Source organism: Lonchura striata, chromosome 3, assembly GCF_046129695.1.
Source record: "Lonchura striata isolate bLonStr1 chromosome 3, bLonStr1.mat, whole genome shotgun sequence".
Classification (NCBI taxonomy): domain Eukaryota; kingdom Metazoa; phylum Chordata; class Aves; order Passeriformes; family Estrildidae; genus Lonchura; species Lonchura striata.
Window position 1 is genome coordinate 1,609,824 of NC_134605.1, and position 25,012 is coordinate 1,634,835.

Consider the following 25,012-nt stretch of genomic DNA (forward strand, 5'->3'; position numbering starts at 1 on the left):
GCCTAAATACAGATTTACACCTTCCTGTCAGATACCCTGCTCATCCTAACTTATATTCACAGCTACAGCACAACTGTATTTGGAAAGCATCTCAGTTCTAGAAAACAAATATTATAAATCCAGCTCAATGTCAGCAATGTGACAAACAAACAAACAAATGGCTGTTTTCACTACCTTCCTCATACACTCATCTATTTTGGGTCTTTGACATAGAGGAGGCTCCAGAGAAACTGTACAACAATAAGAATACAGTATCACCCCAACAATCAGGAAATGATGGTTACAGGATTCACAAAAGAGGATTAAATCTCTTGCCAGGAGAAGGATTTACAGGGGAAGACACTGTTATTTGCAAAATAGCTGCCACAGGGCTTAAGCTCCTGAATATTGTCACATTTCAAGGGCCATCTGTATAAAAAGGTGGCTGGAAAAAAACCCTCAAACTGTCATTCCAGCACTTAGGAAAACCACCAGAGAAAATGGTAGCAGAGTTGTTATTTTAGAGAAATCAAATATATTTCAATTTTTTTCAAATTTCAAATATTTTATATTTGTTGAGGTTAATGAATAAACTCCCATCACTGTTAACATTCAACTGGATTTTTTTTTTTTTAAGAGGCACATAAACTTTCCTGTTTGAGGGGATAAATCAATGACAAATTGTCTGATGTTGGGAAGAAATTTCCTCTGCTAGCAGATGATTCCAATACAGAGTTTCTTGTATTCTTTCCCTTTGAAGTATCTGGTACAGGCTGTGGTTAGAGCAGGATATCAGCCTGATGAACCCAAAAGACATTTTCTTGTAGCTCAAAGTTCAGATGGTCACAAACAGCAGTTGTTCTGGTTAGAAAAAAGAATCACACATTTGCTCTAAGTTCAAAAGCTCTCTGCTCAGCACCTGGATTTGCTGCTCTTCGTGCCACATCTTTACAACCACTTCCTTCAGGAACTGGCCATAAAAAGTGCTCTGATGGTGACAGCTCTTAAAATGTTATGTATGTGAGAGGGTTTGAAAGCAGAGCCCTCTCAGAGGTGCTTCTTTGTTGCAGGACCTTTTGGTCATGAATGTTAGTACAGAGGCATCCTTTCAACCTATTTAAAAGATCTTTGATTGGAATTTCAACCTAATATCAGAAATAATTGCTGCCAGCTGGAAACCCTGCAAGCTGCCAAAAACAAGTGAAAGGTGGCTGAGGGAACCTCCCTGCCAATTTGTCACTTTTTAAGTCAAAACTCTTCACTCCTCCTACCTGTATTCCTTTTGTGAAGGTCCAAGTAAATGAAATGTCCTGGTAATTTGGCACAGGAAAAAAAACCCCAAAAAACCAAACCAAAACAAAACAAAAAAACGAGTGCTAAGTTTAAAATCAGTGATCCTAGGGTCCCAGACAACCCTCAGCTGTCACTAGGACACTTGTTCCTTTGCAGCAGCAGGACGTGGCTCCCATTTCAAGCAGTCCTTTTAGGATAGGGTGCACAGAGCAGAAGAAATCCCCTTTTAAGGATGCAGACTGTAAGTGCAGCCAGCATCTCTGAGGAGGATGGGGGAAGGAGAATGATGGAATATCCTCAGCTGGAAGGGATCACCAAATTCCAACTGCTGGCCCTGCACAGGACACCCCAACACTCACACCATGTGCTTGAGAGCGCTGTCCAAACGCTTCTTGAACTGGCAGTCTTGGTGCTGGGATGAAGGAAGTTTTCTCAACATCCAACCTGAACCTTCCTGGACAACTCCAGGCCATTCCCTTGGGTCCTGTCACTGTCACCACAGAGAAGAGATCAGTGCCTGCCCCTCTTCCCCTTCTGAGGCAGTTGTAACTGCAGTGAGATCTTCCCTCAGGCTCCTCCAGGCTGAAGAAGAGCATGGGAAGTTCACCTGAGAGAGCTGCCAGTGCAGGAGGTGCTTTCAGTGCCAAACCTTAAGATACTGGCATACAAACCCTTCAAATCCCAGGAGAGAAATCCTGGCTTCACTTTAGTGTATGGGTCTTTGGCCACTGACTTAAGTGGAATTAGGATTTTACCTCAGGGGACTGCAGAACAGTATGCAGTTGTCTCCTACCTGTTGCTGGAAGGAATCCATTTATTTGAAGTCTAGAGCAGCACAAACGCAGCAAATTGCACTGGGGCTGGCTGCTAGAGTTTTGAAATGAAATGTATGTGGTATTTTTGCTACCTCTCTGGCACATTGCAGCCCTTCAAATCTCCCTGCAGAGAAGTGGGAGGCCTCTGCTCACCCTGCAGCCTGCTCCAGGCCCGTGGCATTTCTGGCCACATATGGAAGCACAACTATGTCTCAGCCTTGTGGCAGAAACTGGATTTGAACTGTGGCACTGGCACTGCTGTAAAGGCTGCCTGGCTCTGGCCAAATGGCTTACCACAAAGCCCTGCATTTCAGAGAGATGGATGAATGCACAGCCTTTCCTGCTTGCCAAAATGCCCATGGTTTCCCCAGAGCCCAGTCAATGGCCTGGAAACAGCATCAGCACACGACCCTGGGGCTGCAGCAAAGCAGAAATCTCCTCTGAGCAGAATATCTCTCTCTGCTCCATCCCACTGCTGCTTTGCTTGCTATTTGGAAGCGTTCTCATTTCTGTGGCTGGCTCAACCACTTAATAAGCTTCTGGGGTTTTGCTCTAGATGAGGATGTTCACTGAGCTCTATTCATTAAGCCAACAGAGAAATCCTGCAGCCAGCCCCAAGGTCTGGGATCACTGCACAGAAAACCCCATTCATTGTTGCCAAGCCACCAGGGTCAGCCATACAGCTGGAGTTTTACCTGTTTATTTAGTTATTTAGAGGGTCTTAGGCCTTTAGATCGTGTTGGTAATTTTGGATTTCTGTTCCAAAAGGATATGTATATGCATATTCCATATGCACATTTGCAGTTTGACAGCCTGAGGCACCTTCCACCCTTCCTGGCAGGAACACCTGGAAACTGCTGGGGGCATTCCAGCTCCAACATCAGAGCCCACACCCACACATCACTGTGACAGTGGGAGCTTCCTTTTAGGTACCCCTCAAAAGAAAAGAAATAAAACAAGAAGATTCTATTTCTTATGTTTCATATCTAGGATGAACCATATTTCCCACATCTGCATTCAGTCCTAACTTCTATTTCCTTTTTTGTTCTAGCTGTTCAGAGTTTTCTGATACTAATTTATTGGGATTTGACTTTTGCAATGTTCAGGCTCCTGAAGAAAACCAGCAGAGTATTGCTTCTTTTGGCTGCCCACACCAAAACACTCTGGGCTGTAAGTTGTGGCCTGCACTTTTGCAAAATGTGGTTGAAAGTTATACTTTTGTAACCTGGCTTTTATCATTGTTCTCAGGAAGTTGTAAAGAGTAAGCACTTTTAAAGTGAAATCACTTGTGTTCAGTTGTTCTGGAATTGAGCTTTTAAAGTTGGAAATTACTCTCTGGGGCACAAGGATGATAATGCTTCAAACTTTAGAAGTGTCTGAGCTTTTAGTTTCTGATGGAGGTCAGGGCTCAATGTAACCTACATACTGGAAATCTCTGATTTGAAGATAGGGTACATTTGGAAACCTATCAGACTTGATACTACAAGGGTCTCACTGTATGGACAAGTTCCGTATCCCTGTTCTTTTTTGCCACTGAAATGTCACATCAAGAGCTCTATCAGTTAATAACACTGGCACAACACTGAAGAGAGGAAATTAGGAGTGTGAAAATCAGCAAAGTGCTTGATCAAAGCAGTAAGCCTGATAGTCCTGTCAGTTGCCTTAAAACAGATGTTGGCCAATTCAGTAGCTCACCGTGACATAAGCTCAGAAAATGCAAAAAAAGGAATGGCAGTTCATGTGACATTTTCTATATGATTAAGTAATCTAGATAAGAATTAAGTTTAAGGCTGTGTATGACTTGGCAATGACTTATCCATCCTGAAGCGTGCATTAATTCTTGCTCCCCGAGGCAGCGATGCTTACTCCTAACATCAGTGACTCCTTGGGTGATTACATGAATTACATTCAGTCTGAAAATCACTTTGTGCTTTTCCTTGCCACCTGGGAGCACGGAGCTGTGGTGGATCAGTGATGGGATGTGCTGCAGTCCTCACAAACCTTCCTCCTTACAACCCCCAGGGCTCTGCCCTGGGATCCTGTCTCACATGGTGTCAGGCAGCAGGCTTGGAATCCAACAGAAGCCAAATCAAAGTCTGTCAACTCAGCTCCTAAATGAATTTACAAGCAGGGAATGAGATGAATGGCATGGGATGGATGTGCATTACTGCAGGAAAGCAACTAAAAATATTTGTGGGGATCTAAGTATATGACCCCAAAAATACACACATACTTTCCACCATTTAAATATCTTGTCTCTGGGTGGAAGCCAAACATTTTTCTATTTATTTCCACATATGTCATCAAGATTCTAAGGAATTTAATTGCCTAAATACATCCTGGAAAAGGACAAGGTGTTGGGAGGATGTTAACTCACCTAACATCATGTGCTAAGGAAAGGAAAGCATCTCCTTGTTGCTCTTACAGAAAAAAAGCTGTATTTCTTTTATTACAAGAAGAAAAAATTCTGTCTGTGAGAAGAACTGAGAATACAACGATACCTCTCGTTTCCAGGCATCTTGACAGCTACTTCAAATTTGCATTTTTAAGTGGAATTAGCAGAGAAAGAAGATGTACACACCCCTTGCTGGCAGCTTGGTTTGTGCTCCAGGCAGCGAGGCTCCTGACAAAGCCCAAACTTCCCAATTAATCTCCAGGATGAGAGAAATAACCTTTGGATGAAGACGGTGGTGAACTTCAGGGTACTCCAAGCCAGACTGTGTCACAAAACCCCATATGACTTCATGGAAGCCACTGGAACTCTTGGACTTGTTTTCACAACAAGAGTAAGCCAATTTTCCCCATTTAAATCACAAGCTCTCCAAGCAGAGTGAGAAAAACCTCCCTGCTGCTTTAGCAGGGAAGGGATGCCTGGAGAGCCACTCTGAGCCAGGCAATGGTAGCTGCACACTTGGTGTCAAATCCCTGCTAGAAAATGCCAAGCTGCATTTGTCAGACCCTAAAACTCAGCCTGGGTGAGGACATTATTCTAAAATGCATTTTGTATTACATTTACTAGCGAAATAGATTTTTTTTTTAAACCATAAAATATTCAAATATAGTTTCATATGGCTAAAAGCTTACAGTATCCGTGTCCTCTCCAATCTCAGTCTCTGTGATTGCATCCTATAAGAGGACAGTACCTGTCCCAGACAGAAAACAGGAGTAAATTATGCTGCAGAAAGTTGGTTGATGTTCGTGGTGACTCCTATCTTGATGACACCTGTGTTTCCCACATATTCAGTGCCCAAATGTAATGTCTTCTTGTCCAGTTTATAAATCTCCAGGCATAAGCCACACCTTGGATTCATGGATGAAAGCAAGAGGACATTGCAGGCTGCAAGAATGATGGTTTTAGCCAGGCATTTTGTGGGATGAGCTAATTCCAAATGACCAGGGAACAGGGCTGGAGTTCTTCTCCATGAGTTAAGAGTGATGCACTGTGAGCAATACTTTGCAGCTTTGCTGCTCATGGAGCCAAACACCAACACAAACTGAATAATCCTGTCCTGAACACAGCACCTGACCCACACTGGGCATTTCTCACGAGGGCTGCATGTCTTTTTCAAAACACACATGCCATCAGTTGTATAATAAATGTACACAGAAATCTTTGCTTATATGAGCACATCACGTTTCTAGGAATATGTAAACAAATGGAAATGAATAAAGTGTGCTCTTTGCCCCCTCTCCTACATACTGCTTGAGGCAGCTTTGTTGTTCAGCAGCAAAACAACCAGCAGAACATAAAAAGAGGAGCAACAGCTTTGTTATCACTTACCTATGGAAAAATAAACCTGGGCTCTGCAGATGTGGTCAGTGTCAGCCTGACCAAGCCATTGGAAATAACTATAAAACTTCGGATATACTCCTGGTTTCTCCCTGATTTTCCCCATTGAAATCCATTTTGCCACCCAAAATTGTAAAATAAAGCGATTTTTTTCCTTACAAACCCTGAGCTCTGGAGATGCCCCCCTTCTGTTTCCCCCTCAGTCCCCAGTCACCTCAACAACAATAAACAGCATATTTTTGACAATAAAAGGCATCATTTTGATATGATGTATTTGTATTTACATGGTACATTTTAAAGCAATAGCTACACTGATCATACATATTAGAAACAATAAAAAAAGAAGTTAAGAACTAAAATGTACATCATACACTTGTATATATATTTTTTTTTACACAGAGGTAAAAAGGCTTATAAAAATCAATACAACAGGGTTTTAACTTTTAGTATATAGATACATAATGATGAGGCTTCAGGCACTTTAATTTGTTAACGTGAGCAATAGCTTGGAAAAAAAAAAAAAACAAACAAAAAACCAAAACCTTTCCACAACAGGAAAAAAAAAATTGGTTAATGTTTTTGTTACCACAGATACAAAAATAAAATCTGAATAATTTCTCTCAAATGATTGATGTCAGTATTGCAAAGCTGACTGGGAGAATGCTACACACTGTTCAGCAGCAGTGTGGAAATTAAGGAGAAATATTTACAAAAAACCACCCATTTCTATCCTTGTGCCCTTACACCACTGCCATCACGAACCAAATAACGTACGCAGCAAAATCTACAAGTATTACAAAAACCCAAGAGAAGAGGGAAGAAGGAGGGAAAGAAAAAAAATTAAAAAGAGGGACTTTTTTTTAATAACTTTTATTTTCAGACATACAGAAAGGCTTGGAGTATGTCTACTTTACTTAAATAAATAGGGGCACTTCAAGACCGGACAAAAAACTGTAAGATCTTTTTGTAGTGTTGTGCTTTATAGAGAGAAGATCTTACAGATGTTTGTTTACATGAAACAACTTTTGAGAACAGAAATAAAAGGAAAAGGTTGTTTCATTAATTATTTTTTTACGAGGCTGGCTTGATGTTTACTAGACACCATTGAGAGATTTGTCAACTGCTATTAGGCACAAAATATTTTTATTTCATTCAGCAAACCCAGACACATCACCCAGAGTGTAAAACTCCATCCCTTTTCCACTATCATTCAATTTTTTTTTTTCTCCAACCAAAAAAAATCCCCAGTAACTGCTATGAATTAAACCTACCCAACTCTATAGTGTATAATAAGCACATTGCATACTTAATTCATGGTTGACTAAAAAGCTGTGATTAACTCTCAGAGGAACCGTTGGGACATTCCACCAAGAAAGAATGGCAAGCGTTCCTTTTACATTTATTTGGCAAATTAATTATTAAAAAGAAAAATCCTCTCTTTTAAGACTGATGTCAATGTGCAATAGAGGGAGGGAAAGGACATGCGCCCACTGGCAATTTACTGCAGAAAGAAATTATGGCAGGAACAGCAGTGCCAGCTTTGACAAGCCAATCCCTAGCTGCCTCAAAGTATTCGGATTGTACTATGCTAGTTAGAGCTCACTGCACTAAATCTTTTTTTTTTATTTTTTAATAAAAATTATTTGGCTATTCCTTGTAATATATTAGAAAAATACTCTTTTTCCAAGCTAATTACAAGCCTTGTACACAAGACGACATGACATAAAAAAAAATAATAATTAAAAAAAAAAAATTAAAGTAATAGTATCCTGCTGTATGCACCTTTTATGCATCCACTTGATAAACCTGGGTGGTGAACTGGGGAGGGGGAAAGCCAGGCAGACACCTCAGTCTGGCTCCTGCAGGGACTCACGTGCTCCATCCCACACACGGGCTCACAGCAAGGTGCTGAGACGTGTGGAAGAATCTGGCAGATTGGGACTGCAGGTCACATGCTGGAAGTGGCAGTTAACACCCTGGCTTTGGATTTTTCAATACCTGCTTGGACTGCTAAATGTTGTTACTACAGTGGACGCCAATGTTCTCATGCTCATGTATACAGAAAACAAACACACACGATTTTCCATATAATCCACCACTTAATGCAGCATTTCCCCAGAATTGCCATAATAGTGCTTTTGACATTGCATTGTTAGTAATTCTTTGCATATCAACAATTTTCCTCATCTGGAACCTTAGTGTTTTATTCACAGATCTCTACGTTGCTGTCTAATGATGAAATTCCCTTTCTTTTTGGGCAGAGTTCTGAAAACACATTTTTCCAATGTTATTTAGGGAAAAGAGAAAAGCCTAAAATTTAAGTTTCCCTTTCAAATAGTGGTCTGAAATGATTACAGGTAAGGAGAACTATCATATTCTCAATGGCTATGTGACTATGGTAACTGAGCCTTACTTTCTGTTCACAGAGCTTTAGGAACAGAGAAATAATTTAAGATGTTTGCTGAAGGAAATGACGATGGACCCTAGAAGAGAAACTGCAGCTTAGATGGCTATTTTAGCTTTGGAAAACAGAACAAAAAAAACCCAAAGAAAACCAGTGACAGAAATACTGTGTTGTGGTACAAGTTTGTTACTAGCACACCTTCTATACACACACAATAGCTTGACGGTAAGTTGAAGTATCTTCCAAGTGAGATCTCGTTCACTACACCGTCCCACTTCTAGAAATGCCAAAGCTTGCTAACACGCCGTTGGTACCACACAAGCGGAGGCAAGACAGACACAACCTGGAGATGTTCTACAATCCACCACCATTTGAAGCAGTTCTTCTCTCAAACTCATTTTAAATGAAAAAAAAAAAAAAAAATTAATATAAACATGTACAAGACAGTCTGTTTTGATTACAGATTAATAATACAAAAGTCTATGCTGTAGGTTAGTTAGTTAGAACAGTTGATGAGCAAATCAATGCAGTGTGAGCCCCAGACGACCCAATGTGACGTGATCCAAACTGGTGGTTCCCGGACGCTGTCGGGCACAGCGGCTGCATTAAGGTGAGTGACCATAGTGCTCCAAAACCAACGTGTTCCTCGAACTACAGGGAAAACCTAACACTTGGAACGCATCTGTAGTCATCCAGCAGCTTTGTGTTTTCCACCACAGCACCTGCACATGACCCCACAGTGGTAACAAGCCCGAAGCGGCAAGTAACAGCACATACATGGAGCAATGAAAGACAAGGCGATAAGGGCCATCCACCGGAGGCAAAACATTTCATCACTGGTGTCGCACGAGCAAGGATCCGTATAGTCTCCTTCTGGGTCGGACATACAGTGATAGAGCATAGTGTCTGCACACCACATACAGCTCACTCGATGGATGCAAGTCTTGACGCGGTCCGGAGCATCCTGGCACTGACCCCGCTTGTTCTCCTCGTGGTTGAACATGTCCCTGCAGTACACGCACCGCGACCTCTCCCCGTCTTCCTTCCGCCTGGGCTTGAATTTGACAGGTTGAGTCTTTATCACAGCACCCTTGGTATCTTCACCCAGGTCGAAGTCCGAGTTGTCTACGTAAGGGTAAGTGTATTCGTGTTTGGAGGCCTCGCTTTTGGCAAAACGGACGTAGGAGTCCATGTCGTCAGGATCGAAGTTCTTTCCTCGTGCCGGGGCGTGGCGGTAATCCTCATAGCCAGTCATCCAAATCTTTTCCCGAGGATTGATGCGCACGATCTCCTCATCATCGTCTGGGAAGTTGACGTGCCGGTAGGACCGTGGTACTGACTGTGCAAGTAGGAAGGAGATGAAGAGAGAGAGAAAAGATAAATAAGCTCATTTTGTTACTGGTAATCACTGTCTCCTTGCTTCCTGAAGAGCCAGTAATTAGCAACTTTGTCTTTCTTTCTTTATATGCCCTTCACCGTGATCCATCACAGACTTTACCAGCCTTTGGCTCAGGAGGGAGCACAACTGTCACAGTCCTACAGCGTCCTGCATGCACGTGGTACAATATAACAGGCAGTGTTACCCCCTCCCCTGCCCTTTTTTTAATAACAGGAAGCCATTTAAAGCTAACTGAGAAGGAAACAGGGAGAGCAAAAGGAGGGAGCTGTCTCAGCCACATGGAGGAAAACCAAACACTGACAAACTCTGGCAGACACAGAGGGAGCAAGGCTGGGAAGAAACCTTACTTGTTCTAGATGGTAGTGGTCAGAGCTGTAATGGTCGTGAAGGTGTCCACGAGTGCAAATTCTTCGATGTTCGCAGGATGCAGGAGAAGCCAGAGTTCGCACAGGCTGTTCCCTTTTCTGAGAGGAGTTGGAGGAGCTGTCTGTAGCATTCTGTTTTAAATGGAAAGAGGGGGGAAAAAAATCGTCATACATTCAGCTGTTACAGCACAGGGCATTAAGAGATGTTTTGCCACTGGCCGACATCGTGCACACCTGCAATACTGGCAACACCTGACCGCTGGAGGCTTTATGAATTTTCACATAAAATACTTGAAAGAGGCAGATCTGTTGCCAGGCCATAAAAGCTGTCACCACACACATGGAAAAATAATATGCCACAGCCTGCCCGTGACATATTCACCAACACCACTTGTATTCTCTTGGCATGTTATTTGTTATCCTGGGCATGGTGGGATGATGAGTGCTCACCAGGAGCTACTCTGAAGAGCAAAGTTAAACCCCAGCAAATGATGCAATCCTGGAGGTCCTGAAGGCTCAGACAGAGCATCTGTGTGCCCAGGCTGTACCCCACCAGTCACCCAGGCTACAAAAATACTGGCAATTTTGTTAACCTTTATGCATTCTCCAAACACTCACTGAATTCCAGTTCATCACCGGCTACTTGAATATCAGCTTTCCTTTAAAAACTTCAGGCTTTTTTTTGTTGTTTTGTCACTTTTTTGCCACTCACAATTACTGTGCAATGAATGTTGTGTTTTTAGACATTCCTGGCTCCCCGTGAGCACTTTCTTTAGGTTAATTAGTTACATCATTATGCAACAATGATCATGAAAGGGTAAATATCACACATTAACATGCTGTTGCCAATACCTACTGCTTCTTAACAATCCTATTCCTCCCTGCAGAAACACTCAGAGAAGGAATAATGTCAGCCACCATCTCTCCATATCCCTTCCTTGGTTAAACCAGTTGCCATACAGTGTTCAGGATTTTGCCCATTAATTCTATTTATAGGTTTTGGGCTTTTTCATATTACCATGAATATCAATGGACAGTTGTTAAATGCACCAGCAAACCAAGAGAAGGAAAAAGAGAGCCTCCATGCACAACAAACAGAACAGCTGTAGCACTGCACGTGCCTGAAATAAAAGAAATCCCCACCCCCCCCTCAACTAACAAGATGTGCTGCAGCTACAGGTCCATGGAAATGGGTTCTGATTGCCACCAGTCAACTCAAGAGCAGAAAAGAATCATATCAGTAGTAGCAGAAGACTGGTTTTACCTGAAAAACCTCCTCTCCTTGTCAAGAATGCACTCCCTAAACACTATTTTCCAATGAATCGCACCAGACGCATTTCTTGCTCCAAGAATACAAGAACCCTCTTTGTGAGTATTTGTTTATTCTGAAAACAACACTCTCAAAGACTCTGTCCAAAGGTGAGAACACCTAGAAGCATTACAACACAAAAACAGATGTTGGTTCTCTTTAACTCTTACAGCACTTTAAATGCTCCCAACTCCCAACTTGTTTCGTTGAAAGCAAACACACAGTTGTTTGCAGTGTGATGTAAAGCCAGGCTGGATTATCTGAGAGGTACAACAAGCAGAATGAGTTTTGAATGGCTGACTCCCATTAAGAACAGACTTTTAATATGTGTGTTTGTTTTATTTTTTTTTTTAACAAATACACAGAAGCAAATAAACTTTTAACACCTCTAAAGTGGAACCAATATTCTGGCTGCACCAATGTTCAGGCTCTTTTAAAAAAAGAAGTTTCCTCAGTCTTCATAACTTATTAGACAAAGGCATTTCAAATCTGGGGTTTAAACCCTTCAAAGCTAATTTTTGTGCACTTAACTTCAGGCCCTGAAATATCTAGCACATTTGGGGGACTTTAGAGAAAAAAAAAAGAGAGCAGTTTCTACAAATGTTTTGTAATAATATTAAGCTTAAAACCCGTTTGAAAACCTTGAGAAGAGTCAGGATTTAGTCAGAACAGCCATGTTGGTACTCACACAAGTACCTTTCCTGCAGACCAAGATGCTGAGCTGTGATTTAAGCTTCTCAGAAAGCCACACAACACACCCCATGGTCCAGGCAGCTCAAGCCTGCTCTCAAAGCTAAACTTCGACTGACATGAAGCAAAAAACAGAGTCAGGATCTTAAAATGGTACCATGGCAGCCAGCAGGACCCTTCACCTTCAGTGGATCCAGAGCAGAGCCCTGCTGGGACAAGGCTTTTGTGGATACACAAAAACATCCTGGGTGTTCATGGTCCAAACAATGCAGCCTGGGGAAACAACCCAGTGGGAGGTCATTGCACATACTGTCCTGCAACTGCTTCCCTGTGCTGGATGAAAATAAAAATCCCACCCAAACTAGATATAACTCCTTGATAATCTCAGCAGGGCAGCTGGGAGCTATAACCAGCCCTCCAAGCACTGTGCTATTTGCTGCCTCTCTGGGAAGGCAGCATTTCTGCAACAGGCAACTGCAAAGGAGCTTGTAGTGATTTTTATCTTGCCTGATTTCTATCTACCTTTGCTATCCTCCACACCTTCTTCTCCCTTCAGAGCCTCTCCTGCACATGTGTTGACACGGCTACAAAACCTGTTTGCAGCATACCAGAGGCAGCATACCTGCTTGTGGTGCTGCTCTCTGCTTTCACCTTAATACAAATTGCTGCATTTCCACATCGAATGTCCTCAGATGAGATGGGCAGTTTGCCAACACAAATACTTACTCCAAGCAGCCAGAAAGGGGAAATAAGGCTCTCCAAGACTGGGTCTCTGCTCACTCGTCCGTGAAGTCATGGTGACTCCTGGTTGGTGACACCAAAGGCATAGCTGGGTGACAAATTCAGTGGCTGTGGAGTTACCTTGCTGACCATCAGCTGGGATAAGCACTGGTACTTTCCAAAAAACCAACATTCCACCAAGGCCCCTCATTATTTCAAACTGACAGAGGGGAAGAGTGCTCTTAACACACATGAATGCATGGTCTGAGGACTGAAGAGAACAAGAGGTAGAAAATTTCTACCTCCCATGCAGAAGGTCACCAGTGAACCCCACAGGCCCCTCACCTGTGCTGGTGGGCACGCTCATCAGTGATGTGAGGAGAGAGATGAACAAGATGATGACACAGTTTCCAGATGAAACTTGTTAGTCACAAGAGTCAAAATGAAAGTTGACCCTGAAAACATGCTTAAGAATGTCATAATGCAGAAAGACTTAACATGCTGGATGCTAAAAAAAAAACCCCAAACATAATTAAACCTAAAGAGCAGCGTGACATAAACACCTTGATCTGACACACAGAATGATGCCCTCTGAGCCAGTTATTGCTGGACAGGAAAGAGGTTTTGGGATTAAAACAGGCAGCTCTGTGGCAGTGTTCACTTTGTGGCTCAGCAACAGGTTAAAAAAACAGCAGCAACAAAGAAAACCACTGCATGTACCTGCTGTGCTGCTCCAAGCTGTCTGTGGTGCTGGCCCTCCTCCACCCTGGCCCAATTAGGGTATTTCCACCTCACAGAGCCATGGCCAGGACCACAGAGGACACGGGATGGCTTCTCAACAACAGCTAACTAAATATAAATAGCCTGTGTCTCTCCAGCCCGGGAAAGAGATCATGGAAGGGACCAAGAAGATGAGAAGTCTACTGAATTATGAGTCCCACAGGAATGGGAGCAGGAGGGGATTGCTCTTCTAGTATGCTTCAGAAAGTAAGATCACAAGGCATTCACTGGAACAGGCTCAGATAAGGTTCAGGCAGGAGGTACTTCTGATGGTGGTCACAGCTAAAATGAGGTTCAAGAAGCCAGAGGGAAACCCTCAGAAAAAAGTGACCAAGGATTAGAGATGCCTCAGGCTTCTGAAAGTGCTCTCTCAATGCCCCTCCACTGGGACTGAACCTGGGCTTGGTGACTGGTGAAAATCAGGCATATTTTCAAAGAAAAGGCACACTTGTCCTCACCCAAGTGCCACTAAGAACAAATGATGGTAGGACTTTGTCAGTGAGGGAAGCATCTTCTGTCCCCCATAAGAAGACTGGGACTTGGCTGGGATTATCTACCATCAGCATAGCAGGCAAAATTTTGGGGAGGGTGGTGAAGGGTGGAAACATGAGATGCTTTCTGTAAGTCTTCCAAATACAAACACACTCACCTACAGAAATACATCTAGAAGGGATGTGGCCTCCAGACTCAGGCTATTTCACTGATGGAAAATCAGGGCCCAAACTACTGAGCCTTGGTCTCTCAGAGAAACACCATCTTCTTCTCAAACCTGCTAAAACCAATCCAGCTCCAGCATTTGGTTTTGAGGGGAAACTATTGAAAACACGCCCAGTAGTCACAAAAGAGAAAAGAACCCCAGACTAAAAGTTGTTGGAACAGGGAGTCCGATAACAAACTCTGTTTCAACATGCCCTCAAACTCAAATTATGAGAGATTTGTGCTGCTCATACCAGAACCTTCTGACTGCTACAGCGGTCACAAACTCTTGTGGTTTCACTGCCTGGATAACAAAATCATTAATCACAACCATAAGAGTTATTTTATAAAACCTGTGCAACACATTTCCTGTTGCAAGCGAGCTGGACATATCTGAGCAAGCACACGTACTGCAAGTGTGGTATGGCTGCTTAAAGAAACAACAGCAGACTTCTACAGGCAAATGATGGCACTGTGGTAATTTAAAAAAAAGACAAGCATGTCCTTGTTTCCCCCTCAGACTTTCAGAAGTGACTCATTAAATTAAAAAACCCCAGTCATTAGTAAAGAAGATTATGTTAATCATTTACTGCAGTTTATTCCTCATTGAAATGGATTTGTTACACAAGAAGGCTAATCAGATATCCAAGCAATAAGCATAGATGAGCATCTATGAAAAAAAAAAAACATGAGAAAAAGAACACTTCTGCTTCTGAACTGGACTGATCACCTTGCCTCTAATGGCTTCATAGAATAGGTTCACTTTGTGTGATGCAACATACAAGACTGACTACAAAAAAGAAGAAAGAATTATGAATTAATAATTCTCTCTCAGAATTATGAAGCAATACAATCTGTGGCAGCTTGTCAGAAATTGGCTGCTAGAGGGAAATTATGGAGTTCTGTCACTTAAAATTTCCAGAAGTGCTCTCTGCCAGCTAAAGGATTTGAAAGTTTGCTGTGAAAAATAATTGTGGGTCAAGCAAGAAAAGATTTTTTTTTCTCTCTCTAGAATGGTTGATCGTTGCATGAAGCAGGGGAACAGATGTATCATGGTGTTGAACAATTAGCTTTGGAAATAATGGTGCTGAAGGAATCAAAACCCCATGCCAGCCTGGCATTTACAAAGCACAAACCAACCTGCTCTCTATTGCCTCACTCCTTTTCCCATCTCCCAGAGCCATAGAAGCCCACACACCACAGCATCCAGATCCAAGGGGCCTCTTGGCATGCAGCACAGAGAAGCAAAACCCGGTGGGGCTCACAGTCCCACCCAAGGGACCTTTACCAAAAGCATCCTTCTGCACCAGCCAGAGCTCCCTGCAGCAGCTCCTGGCTCACCTGCAGAGGCTGAAGGAGAGCCCAGCCCCATCTCAACTTCTGAGAAGGCATCCCCACCATTGCCAGCACAAGAAACCCAGCTCTTCTTGGGTTGAGGATGAACCTGGAGAAGCCACAGCCAAAAAGCTGCATCCTCCCGTGGCACAGCCCAGGCAGCTCCAGCTGAGACCTCTGCAATGATCTTCCCACCAGCCACAGCCCTCAGTGTGCTCTGCCCAGCTGCAATCCCTCGGGAGCCCTGGCACAGCTTCACTTTGCTTTCATGGGATATGGGATCTGGGATCTGGGGAGGCACAGCTGTGCTATCAGCACGGAAAGGAAGGACGATAAAGCAGCAAAACAGTGCAGCAAGTGAGTGATACCCAGCCTGGCCCTTATCTACGGAGCCGCTGCTTAGGAACGTCACAAAGAGGAAGTCTGAGAGTTATTTCGGATGCATGGCAGAGAAACTTCCACCTTTCCAAAGAAATTAAGATAAAATATAGTCTCCCAGAACTCCCTCAGCTTAATCTTGCCAGAGCAGAACAAGTTCTTCTGTTCTCCTCCAGCTTTTTTTTATTTTATTTTTAAAGCCTAAGAGATACAGCACTTCTGACTTTCACAGACAGTGGAACAACACAAAATCTAAATTTTGTCTCAAAACATCTTTTTCTCTCTATTCAAGACATTTAGAATAGGGAACAGCTGACATTCACCATCAACCTCTAACTGTGCCCTGTACACTCAAGACAGCCCATTCAGAGAGACCTTAGATTATCCAAGTATTAAGAAAAAGATTCAGTGTGAAAAATCTTTTAAGATGTGAGACTCCCGTCTCCTAAACACAAGCTTTTAATTTGTCATGGCAAGACAAAACCATGGAAGAAAATGCTTTTGTCAAATTTCGGTTTGTTTCCCATCACTGAAGACAAGACAGAAATTGTATTGCAGAAAATTGCTTCCACATATTTTTGAAACATTTTGCCACTCTCATCCACTGGGGATGGCTGGAGCTGAATGTAGTTCTACTCTGCTGAAGGTCTGAAGGAAAAACTTCAAGCTAGATCATATTCCAGTTCAGTACAAAGACAAGTTGGCTGTACACAGCCTTTACAATAAGCATAGATTCAGACTTGTCCAATAACAGACAGTAGAATTCTCTAATGTTTGTTTTCTAGTCACCCTTGAAACAAATACCAATATAAAGTGCAGACAGCTCGCTAATTTTTACTGCTACCTTTTCTTATTTTAAGTTGTTTTGTGGTTATAACTTTTAGTGCCATAAAGATGCTGGTGGCTGTGCTGGCTGGACTCAGCAAAACTTAGGGAACATTTATTAGAATTCAGCACACAAGATAATCTCCATTAAACTCCTGCTAAACCCGACTCTGGCATTATTGGGCAGCTCTGCATGGGCCACAGATGTGGCTTAACAGCTCACTTCAAGAAGTGAAAAGAATATATGAGACTCAGACACGATGAAATGACATGACAAACACTCAGATGTGGTAAGGGGGGGAAACCTCAGGGAGATTTTCCTGTTTCACTACTTGCCTCATACAGGGCATCACACGTGTCTGCAAAAGCAGGCGTTTGAAGAGATACAAAGAGAAATTTTGTCTGCAAAAGTCAGTATCCCATTTTGCTGGATCTCAGACCTGGAGCAGAGGCTCTGAGCTTGTCTATTCAGCATTTCCTTCCCAGGATACCCCTCCTTGCTGCACCACTGGGCTGGAGCACTGCTTCGATGGAAAGTCTTTGCATCAGGTACTTATAAGGGAAAAGCAGAATGTTTTAAGGGGGAAAAACCCAACCCACAAGCCCAGCTCCTAGGGCTGCTGCCCCAGGCAGCAGAGCAATCCCACAGCACGGTGTGAGAGCAGGGTGGCTCTGTCTGCCCACGAGGTGCTTGTGTCCTCATCCACGAGGAGCCTCTCCTTACCAGGACTCCCACGCTGTCTTCTTCATTCCTGCACCTCCTCCATGCTGAGGCCTGATTGGATTTCTCCATGCTGAGACAAGCTACACTGCTTCAACAGGATCTTTTTACTTAAACTGGGAACTGTTTCAACTAACCAATTGCTTAAAAGCATCTAGGGATAGAGGCCTTTCCCTTTTCCAGAGGCTCTGATAATCTGTTTATACCTTGAAAATGACATCCTGGTGTGGACTACAGCATTGCTGGATGCTCCAGCATCCAATATATGTGTTTGTACAGCTCTGTAAAGATTAGCAGAGCCACTTTCTCTAGGAATATTATCCCCATTACCACAGCTGTCCTCTGCTAAGGCTGAGAGAATGGCCACCATGGTCTGAACTGCTGAGGGGAGGAGATGGCCACTGCTCCTCTCCCCCACCAGTGCCACCACCTGCTCTGTGGGCATGCATGGGTGCAGGACCACAAGGATGCAGCCCAAAATCACTTCTGCATCAGCTCCCTGACCTCAGCTGACCATCCATGTGGTGGCACAGAGGTACAGAGAGCAGAGGTGGGGGAGGCTGCAAGGGGAGCTCCTAATTTTGAGGTGCTGACAGGGAACTTAGCACATCCAGCACGGCCAAAAAGCATTCCTGTTGCAAGATGGGTAAAGAAATAAAGGAGGAAAGTTCATAAGGGGGTGTTAAACACTGGGCAGCTGAGCACAGCTGGCTCCACAAAACTCACCATGAATCTCAGCTCTTCTTTACAGAAACTTTCAAGGAGAGGGGCAGGAAATAATATTAAGGGGGAAAGAAAAACAATAAAGAAAATTAAATTAGCCAAGCTAAAAGAACTGATGCACTTAAACCATCATTAATGTATTCAATGCATCTAATCCATCATTAATGTCTTTGCTATGTACACTGCAGCCTCTAAATCCAGCAGTGCTCCTCCTATGTAATACAACAGGTTACAAACAGAGGGAGAAAAAAAACTAAGTTAAATGCAAACTTCCCACAGAAGACTGACACAATATTTTAGGAAGTCAGTTAGGGGTCATTTATTCACACAGTTATGAACATCGATGATATTTTAGCTGGAATTTATCACCAAAATAGAAGCCAACAGCTGATGCAAACTTTTAAAATATCCTCTTCATATGCATTGCAAATATGTTAGGCTCTGCTTAAAAATGTAATGGTACTTATTTACTTCTGTCTTTCCTTCTCCTCTTGCAGAAAGTGCCAGAGACATATGAACTGCTTCCTATAATCACTTCTGATTTAATTTTCATAAAGTATTTACAGGATACAGGGCAAGCAGACCCTTAACAAAACAGAGGTGGGGGAAGGAAACAAGCCTATTTAGATGCAGTTCTTTATAATGCATTTCTGTACTGGGCAGAGGTCCACTCTGAGCTCCCCGGACTCCTGTATTCTGTTGTTTATCCTCAGTTATTACCAAACACATCCTGGGGGGCAGAGGGGACACCACATGATGATATTTTCTCAGTCAGAAAGTTGTGGGGTTTCTTTATGGCTTTTCTTTTGTTCTTTCTTCTGTTTTTCATTCTAGGGGTTGGAGGGGGAATCTGTCAACTTAAAGAAAAATCCTGAAGCCTCATATAAAAATATGTTTCGTTGGTAAGCTTCACCAAACGACTCCTTTTCTTTCCCAAATCCTCCAAAAAAGGAAAGCCCATGTAAGGAAACTGTCTGCTGAAAGCCACTTCCTCAGGGGTTGGATAGGCCATTTTCTGCCTCTGTCACATTTTGAAGCACCCTGAAGCCAAAAGAAAGGCCTACACACTTCAAAGGCTGACTGCAGAGCCCAGATTAAAGAGGGAATCTAATGGAAAGCTGCAGTGATATCAATCCTGCATTTTCAAGGTAAAAGCATATATTGGGCCATGACACACCCCCACCAACACTGCCTCAGCTATCCTGGCATCTCCTTCTAGTCTCAGCTGAAGGATGAACTTCACAGTAAAACATGAAGGAGGAAAATGCCACAAATCCCAAAGCAGATACAAAGCAATAACCACCTTTACTTGTATCACCAGCACAGCAGAGGTCTTGCAGCAGGCAATGGACCCAGGGCTGGGGGTATGCAATGAATTTCAGGTGCCATCATGAACATCAGTAGGGTGGCAGAGGTTTTTTGTCTCTTGCTCAGCCCATCAGCTACAATTTCCCTCGAGCCAGCACTTCTGCTTTTCCAGCCCTGCAGCGAGCTGGCTCCAGGAGCTAAACCACTGGAAAAGTATTCCCTTTCTTTTATAGGGCTCGTTTTTGGTTCACTTCCCTGGGTTGGCTCAGCACAGACTGTGCTAGGAAAAAAGGGATGGAGGAGCCCATCTCTGCTCTGCTGAGGCTAAAGATGCATCAGGCAAGTTGCATCCCTCAGTTGTGGTTTCATAGAGGTGCTAAAATAATCCTGCATCCCCAAATCCTGCTCCCCCACATCAACTTCATTCTTGGCATGACTGTGCTGCAAAAGCAAGGTGGGGGAACTGAGCTGGCTGAAAAATAACTTGCTTTTCACAGGCATCTTGACTCAAATCAGGGTCCCCCTTACATAATACCAAAGAAATGCCCTGGGAACCATGGATGAACAGAAGCAAAAGTTAAAAAAAAAAAAAAAAATCTCCATTCCCATTTCCCGCTCTATTTTACTACATGTTAAGAAAGGGCAATTTACTCTTGGCTGTATTTTGTTTTTGACACATTTGTGCCTTAAATACACAAATGCACTACAGCATTCAGTTCCAGATGAATTAAAAGGGAACCCGTTCATAAACAGCTTCACACTTTAACTCATCATATAGCTTAAGTACATTACTACACAGCCAAATTATTTTTTCAGAAGACAAACATGCAGCTAGTTGATTGCAAGTGTGAAATGGTGCTACAACACACTCTGATCACAAATTCACCAGCTTCAAACTACAGCTTAGAGAGGCACCAACCAAGTCACCTTTGTACCAGGAATCCTACAGGCAGGTCTGCTAGTGACCCTTTTTATCACAAAGGCTCATCCTGCAAGAAAACAACACCTTCAGTAATCTGAAGATTACTTAAATTAATGCAAGTCAGGTTATACACAACAAAAATTATAGAGTACAAAATGTAAAGAGCTGGTACACTGAAGTATGGCACTGTATCATCATCTAAGCACAGGGAAGGGGCAAAATGGGTGTAGAGAAGGAGAGAAAAGAATTAGGAGAGAAGGAGAGAAGAAGAGAAGGAAATCTCTTTTGAACTGCTGGGACAAACTGAACAAAACTGAATACTTAACCAGTGCACAAATTACAACACAAATTCTGGCAAGATGCAGCTATAAGGAAACTTCCACCACAGCAAAAGATCAAATTTCCATTTCCTGCAGGATATATCCCAATCCCACTGCACAACCAACTGTGTTTGTATGTGGGAATGGTACAGAGCCAAAAAATACACTACAAAAAATGGTCTTGAGAAGAAGAATTGTGACAAGAGAAATTGCTTACCCTCAGCAAAGTAGCTCAACACATCCCAGTCATTGCTATAATTAGCTACATAAAAACTACAGAGCAGTGAGCCTTAGAATATCTGATAGCAATGTAGATATTTTTTGATCGATAATTTGTTGTTCTTACTTGTAATTCACTTAAGAGCGAAACAGCACCAAAGCAACGGAAATTCAGTCAATTTGGGAATTGTGTTAAAATGCCAATTTCTGATCTGCAGTAAAAAAAGGTTTACCTATCAGAGAGTGACACAAAAGCAGAAAAACCTCATGATAAATAAAACAAAGCAATACATAAATCATCCAAGACCTTTACTCCCCCTCCTTTCTTTTAAAGGAAGCAAACAAACCTTCAAACTTTCTCCTATCTGCTCCCCTGAGCTCTTCACTTACATCTTATGAATCCATTATATACACAAGAATAAACAGATTTTATGTTCTGTGTACCTCCACACCACAGTCATTTTTATATATCCTTCTGTCCAAATGACAGGTTATGAGTAAGAGTAAGCAAGGACAATCTATAGGCTGAAGTACATAGTAATTGCCTCTACATTTTTTTAGGACTTAAGGAAAAGCACAGCTGCCTTTCCAGATGATACCACTGTTTCAGTGACAATAGTATTAAATTATCAGTGAGTACAGCCTGCTTGTATTGGCAGAAAGAGCAAGAAAATAAATGGGTTAATTTCCAGCACCACTTGAAAGAAACAAGAGATGCTGAAAGAAAGGGAGAAATACAACACTACAAAATAAACCTGACAGCCAGAGGAAAAAACTTTCCACTTGACCTTCCCTACTGAAAAATCTCTTTCAGCACTGGTATCCATTCCCATTGAATGATGTGAATTTGTGTGGGCAAAGTTAACCTGAAGGCAGGAAAAAAACCCAAACAGATAAAAAGCAGCTAGCCTTAAAACTGGTGTAGTCAAGACCATTTCAGGTTTTTGAGGGAAGGATTTGAGCCTGCTGGCTTTTCCGTGTGTGAATTTCTCTCTTATTGGCAAGCACTTTTTTTTTTTTCCCCCTTTAAAATCTGAATTAGAATAGCTGTGGTTTACAATGCAAGCCCAAAATGCAGACATCAGAGGATGTGGCTAACAGCAATGAACCCTCTGGCTGCTCACCCAGAGCACAGCTGGCTGCTGGGCAGGAAGAAGAACAGGAGAAGGCCACCATGTCCTGCCACTGCAACAATCCCCTTGCTGGTCTGCTCAGCCTCACAGCGAAAACAAGGTGCATTCCCTCGAGGTGACGACCCCCATCATTCCCACTGAGAGCTCTGTGCCTCCAAAATGCATTTTCCCCTTCTGCTATTGGAGGATGGCATTAAGAAAAAAGGGAATTGCAAGCTCTTGTGGCTCCTCAATCTCTGAGCACAACTTCTGACTGAAACACATCTCACAACTCAGTGTTGTTCTACTCTCAGCAACATCATTTTCCTCAGAGGGCTGGGATGAGAGATGCTCCAGCATCCCACAGAACTTACAAATATATTCCAAAGTATTTGGACTGCGTTTCTACTGTCCACTTAAAGAAAAAAAAGCCACAGTTGTTCTTTAAAACAACCATCTGAATATGAAACAACCAAGCCAGCAAGAAAAAATTAGATTTAGTGTTTATCTAGCTAATATAAATCTTCTAAATTTCAATAGTGAGGCTGTAACATGCTTGAGGCCCAGATGGGAAATGAAAGTAGACAAAAGGTTTCAAGGAAAGGCAGCAGGGGCATATCTGTTTTTTAATTAGGAAAGCAGAAGAGATGCAAGGGGGACTGTAATGCAAACATCTGCCCCAATATGCATCGCTCTGGTGGAGAAGAGGTAATTGTGTCTGTCTCTGAAATGACTGTCAGCAGTGTCCAAGCCACATAATAAACTTCCTAACTCAAACATCCCCAAGCACAGGAATCCATGTTCTGACAAGAAAAATGTACAAGAGGCAAAGGACTGCTCCAAACACACAACTTGGTGGTGAAAACATGAGCCTGAAGACTTCTGCTGGAAGGTACAGGAAAAAAAGCAGTGGCAGCAAGATCTGTCTGTATCACCTGAGTGAAGCAGGAGAGTATCTCCCCCTTCGTGCATTTAGGGAACCAAGATAAGTAAGCTCTTAGCCAGGAGAAGGAATGGATTGAGAGTGTGCACCTTGAAAACACAATTCTGTTGCTCAATCAAGCACCTCTAGATCATGCCTTCTTGATCTGCCAGACTCTCCAGATCTCATATTGAACAAAAAATAGGATTAAAAAAAGAAAGTATTGATTATATAAAATATGTGTGATTTTAACATGCATATTACACTTAGTAAGGTTGAGGTTTTGCTGCGTTCTCCCTTACATTTCCCTTAAAGCTAAAGGAGACTGAAGTAATTTTTAGAGTCACAAACCAGAACAAACATGGGAGCTGCTGCTCCTCCTGCCAGTGGGTGTCTTTTCTTTAGCATTAAAGCAGGCACAAGGCTGCAGATTTATCTGAAAAACACATGAGTGGTGTTTCAGCTGAACTGGTCATAAGGTTTCAGAACAAACACCTCTGCTTTTTCAGATGGGATGCTGAAAGAGGCCATTTCAGGCATTCTGCACTCTGGAAGACATTGACCTTTTTTCCTTGGAATCAATTCACAATTTTAACTTCATGGTCATGTGGGATTATTATCTGTAATTGTAAGTAGAAGTGTAGATTAGGGAAAAAAAAATTTACACAAGAACTCAATTATATTTCAAGTTCCGTGGCTGAGGAACTACAGAATACATCCAGTCTGTATTAAACCTTATTTCTGAAATGAATGTTAATTAAAGAAGGCTGAAGATGCAGGCTGGATGGATGAAGACAAACAGAACAATCTCAGCTTGTTGCAATGACAGTGTTTCCCCAATGGAGACAGAACGGATGGCCAGTCTTACTCAGATTGCATCTCTTGAGAGGACGATTTATAACGTACAAGACAGAAGAAATTTATTTGCTAACATATGGAAAACATTTATGGGCTCTTTGGAGGTTCTGAAACTCAAGCAACACAACTACGTATTGTTAAAACTCCTAAATGGGGATTTCATTTTAGAAATAAGCATTTTTCAACTCGAGGCTGTGACATTTAGTTCTATATAGTGTTGTTTCCTGCCCTGTCAGGTATGAATTTCAGAACAGGTTGTTTGCTGTAGGTCTAAGCCACAGGAGAAGTATTAGCTGGCAAAGTCCTGTTTTTAAAGATCTAACCCATGCTTCAGAAAGATGGATGGGAAGTGTTTGCCATAGGGATGGGGCAGGATATTGCTGCCCAAGTTATCATCTCATCTCTGCAAGTTACAGTCACGGGAGTTGACAAGACTAATGACATCAAGTGATGTCACAGCTTATTCAAAACCCCCAAAAAAGTCCACCTTCTGATACAATAAAATGGTCCTCCACTAAGCCATGCAAGGTCACAGCCTGCAGGAGAGCTGCACCTCTGGGGCAGATGTTCTCTTCCCCATGGCAGCAGCCTGCTGGATGCCTGGAAGGGCTGCAGGGGTTTTATAGAAGCCTCGTGTCAATCAACAGCCAAAAGCTGTGTTGGGCTCAGGGCTTGCCTGGAACGAGGGGGTTTTACAGCTGGGAGCATCAGGGTGGTGCAAACATCTGGCCACGATGAAGCCGGGCTGGCCGGCCACAAAGCAGCCTCAGAAATGTGAAGTTTTGGACCTGCTGTGCTTGAACAGATTGAAACATCTTCAAGAAGAGCAGGACCTCGGGCTAAATATTCGAGGCAGCAGTGCAGCAGCAATGGCTGAGATTTTCAGAGACGGGTAAATGACTGATTAAATGACTCAATCATGCAGATACTTCTGAAAATTCTGCCGCACGTAGTTAAGTTTATTCATGCATGTGTGGGAGAGGGGGAGGATTGTGAAGATTTTAATAACCACCTTAGGAAATAAAAAAGAACAAATGCACTTTCTCTTTAAAACAAAAGTAAAAAGCCCAACCAAACCCGTGGCTGGAGAAGAGTTTACAGAAAGCTGCAGAGAAGTTTTGTGTGGAAG

General features: G+C 42.7%; 1 protein-coding gene across 2 annotated transcripts in view; it reads right to left on the reverse strand.

Moving 5' to 3' along the window:
- Positions 1–6,132: 6,132 nt before the first annotated feature.
- Positions 6,133–25,012, reverse strand: part of SPRED2 (sprouty related EVH1 domain containing 2) — a 57,774-nt gene continuing 38,894 nt past the window's right edge. For both annotated transcript variants that reach the window (XM_021555859.2, XM_021555860.3), the window contains exons 5-6: positions 10,028–10,177; positions 6,133–9,620 (exon numbers count right to left, since the gene is read on the reverse strand). In XM_021555859.2, coding sequence (XP_021411534.1) covers positions 8,970–9,620; positions 10,028–10,177 — 801 coding nt within the window. In that variant the 3' untranslated portion in view covers positions 6,133–8,969. The remainder of the gene's footprint in view (positions 9,621–10,027; positions 10,178–25,012) is intronic.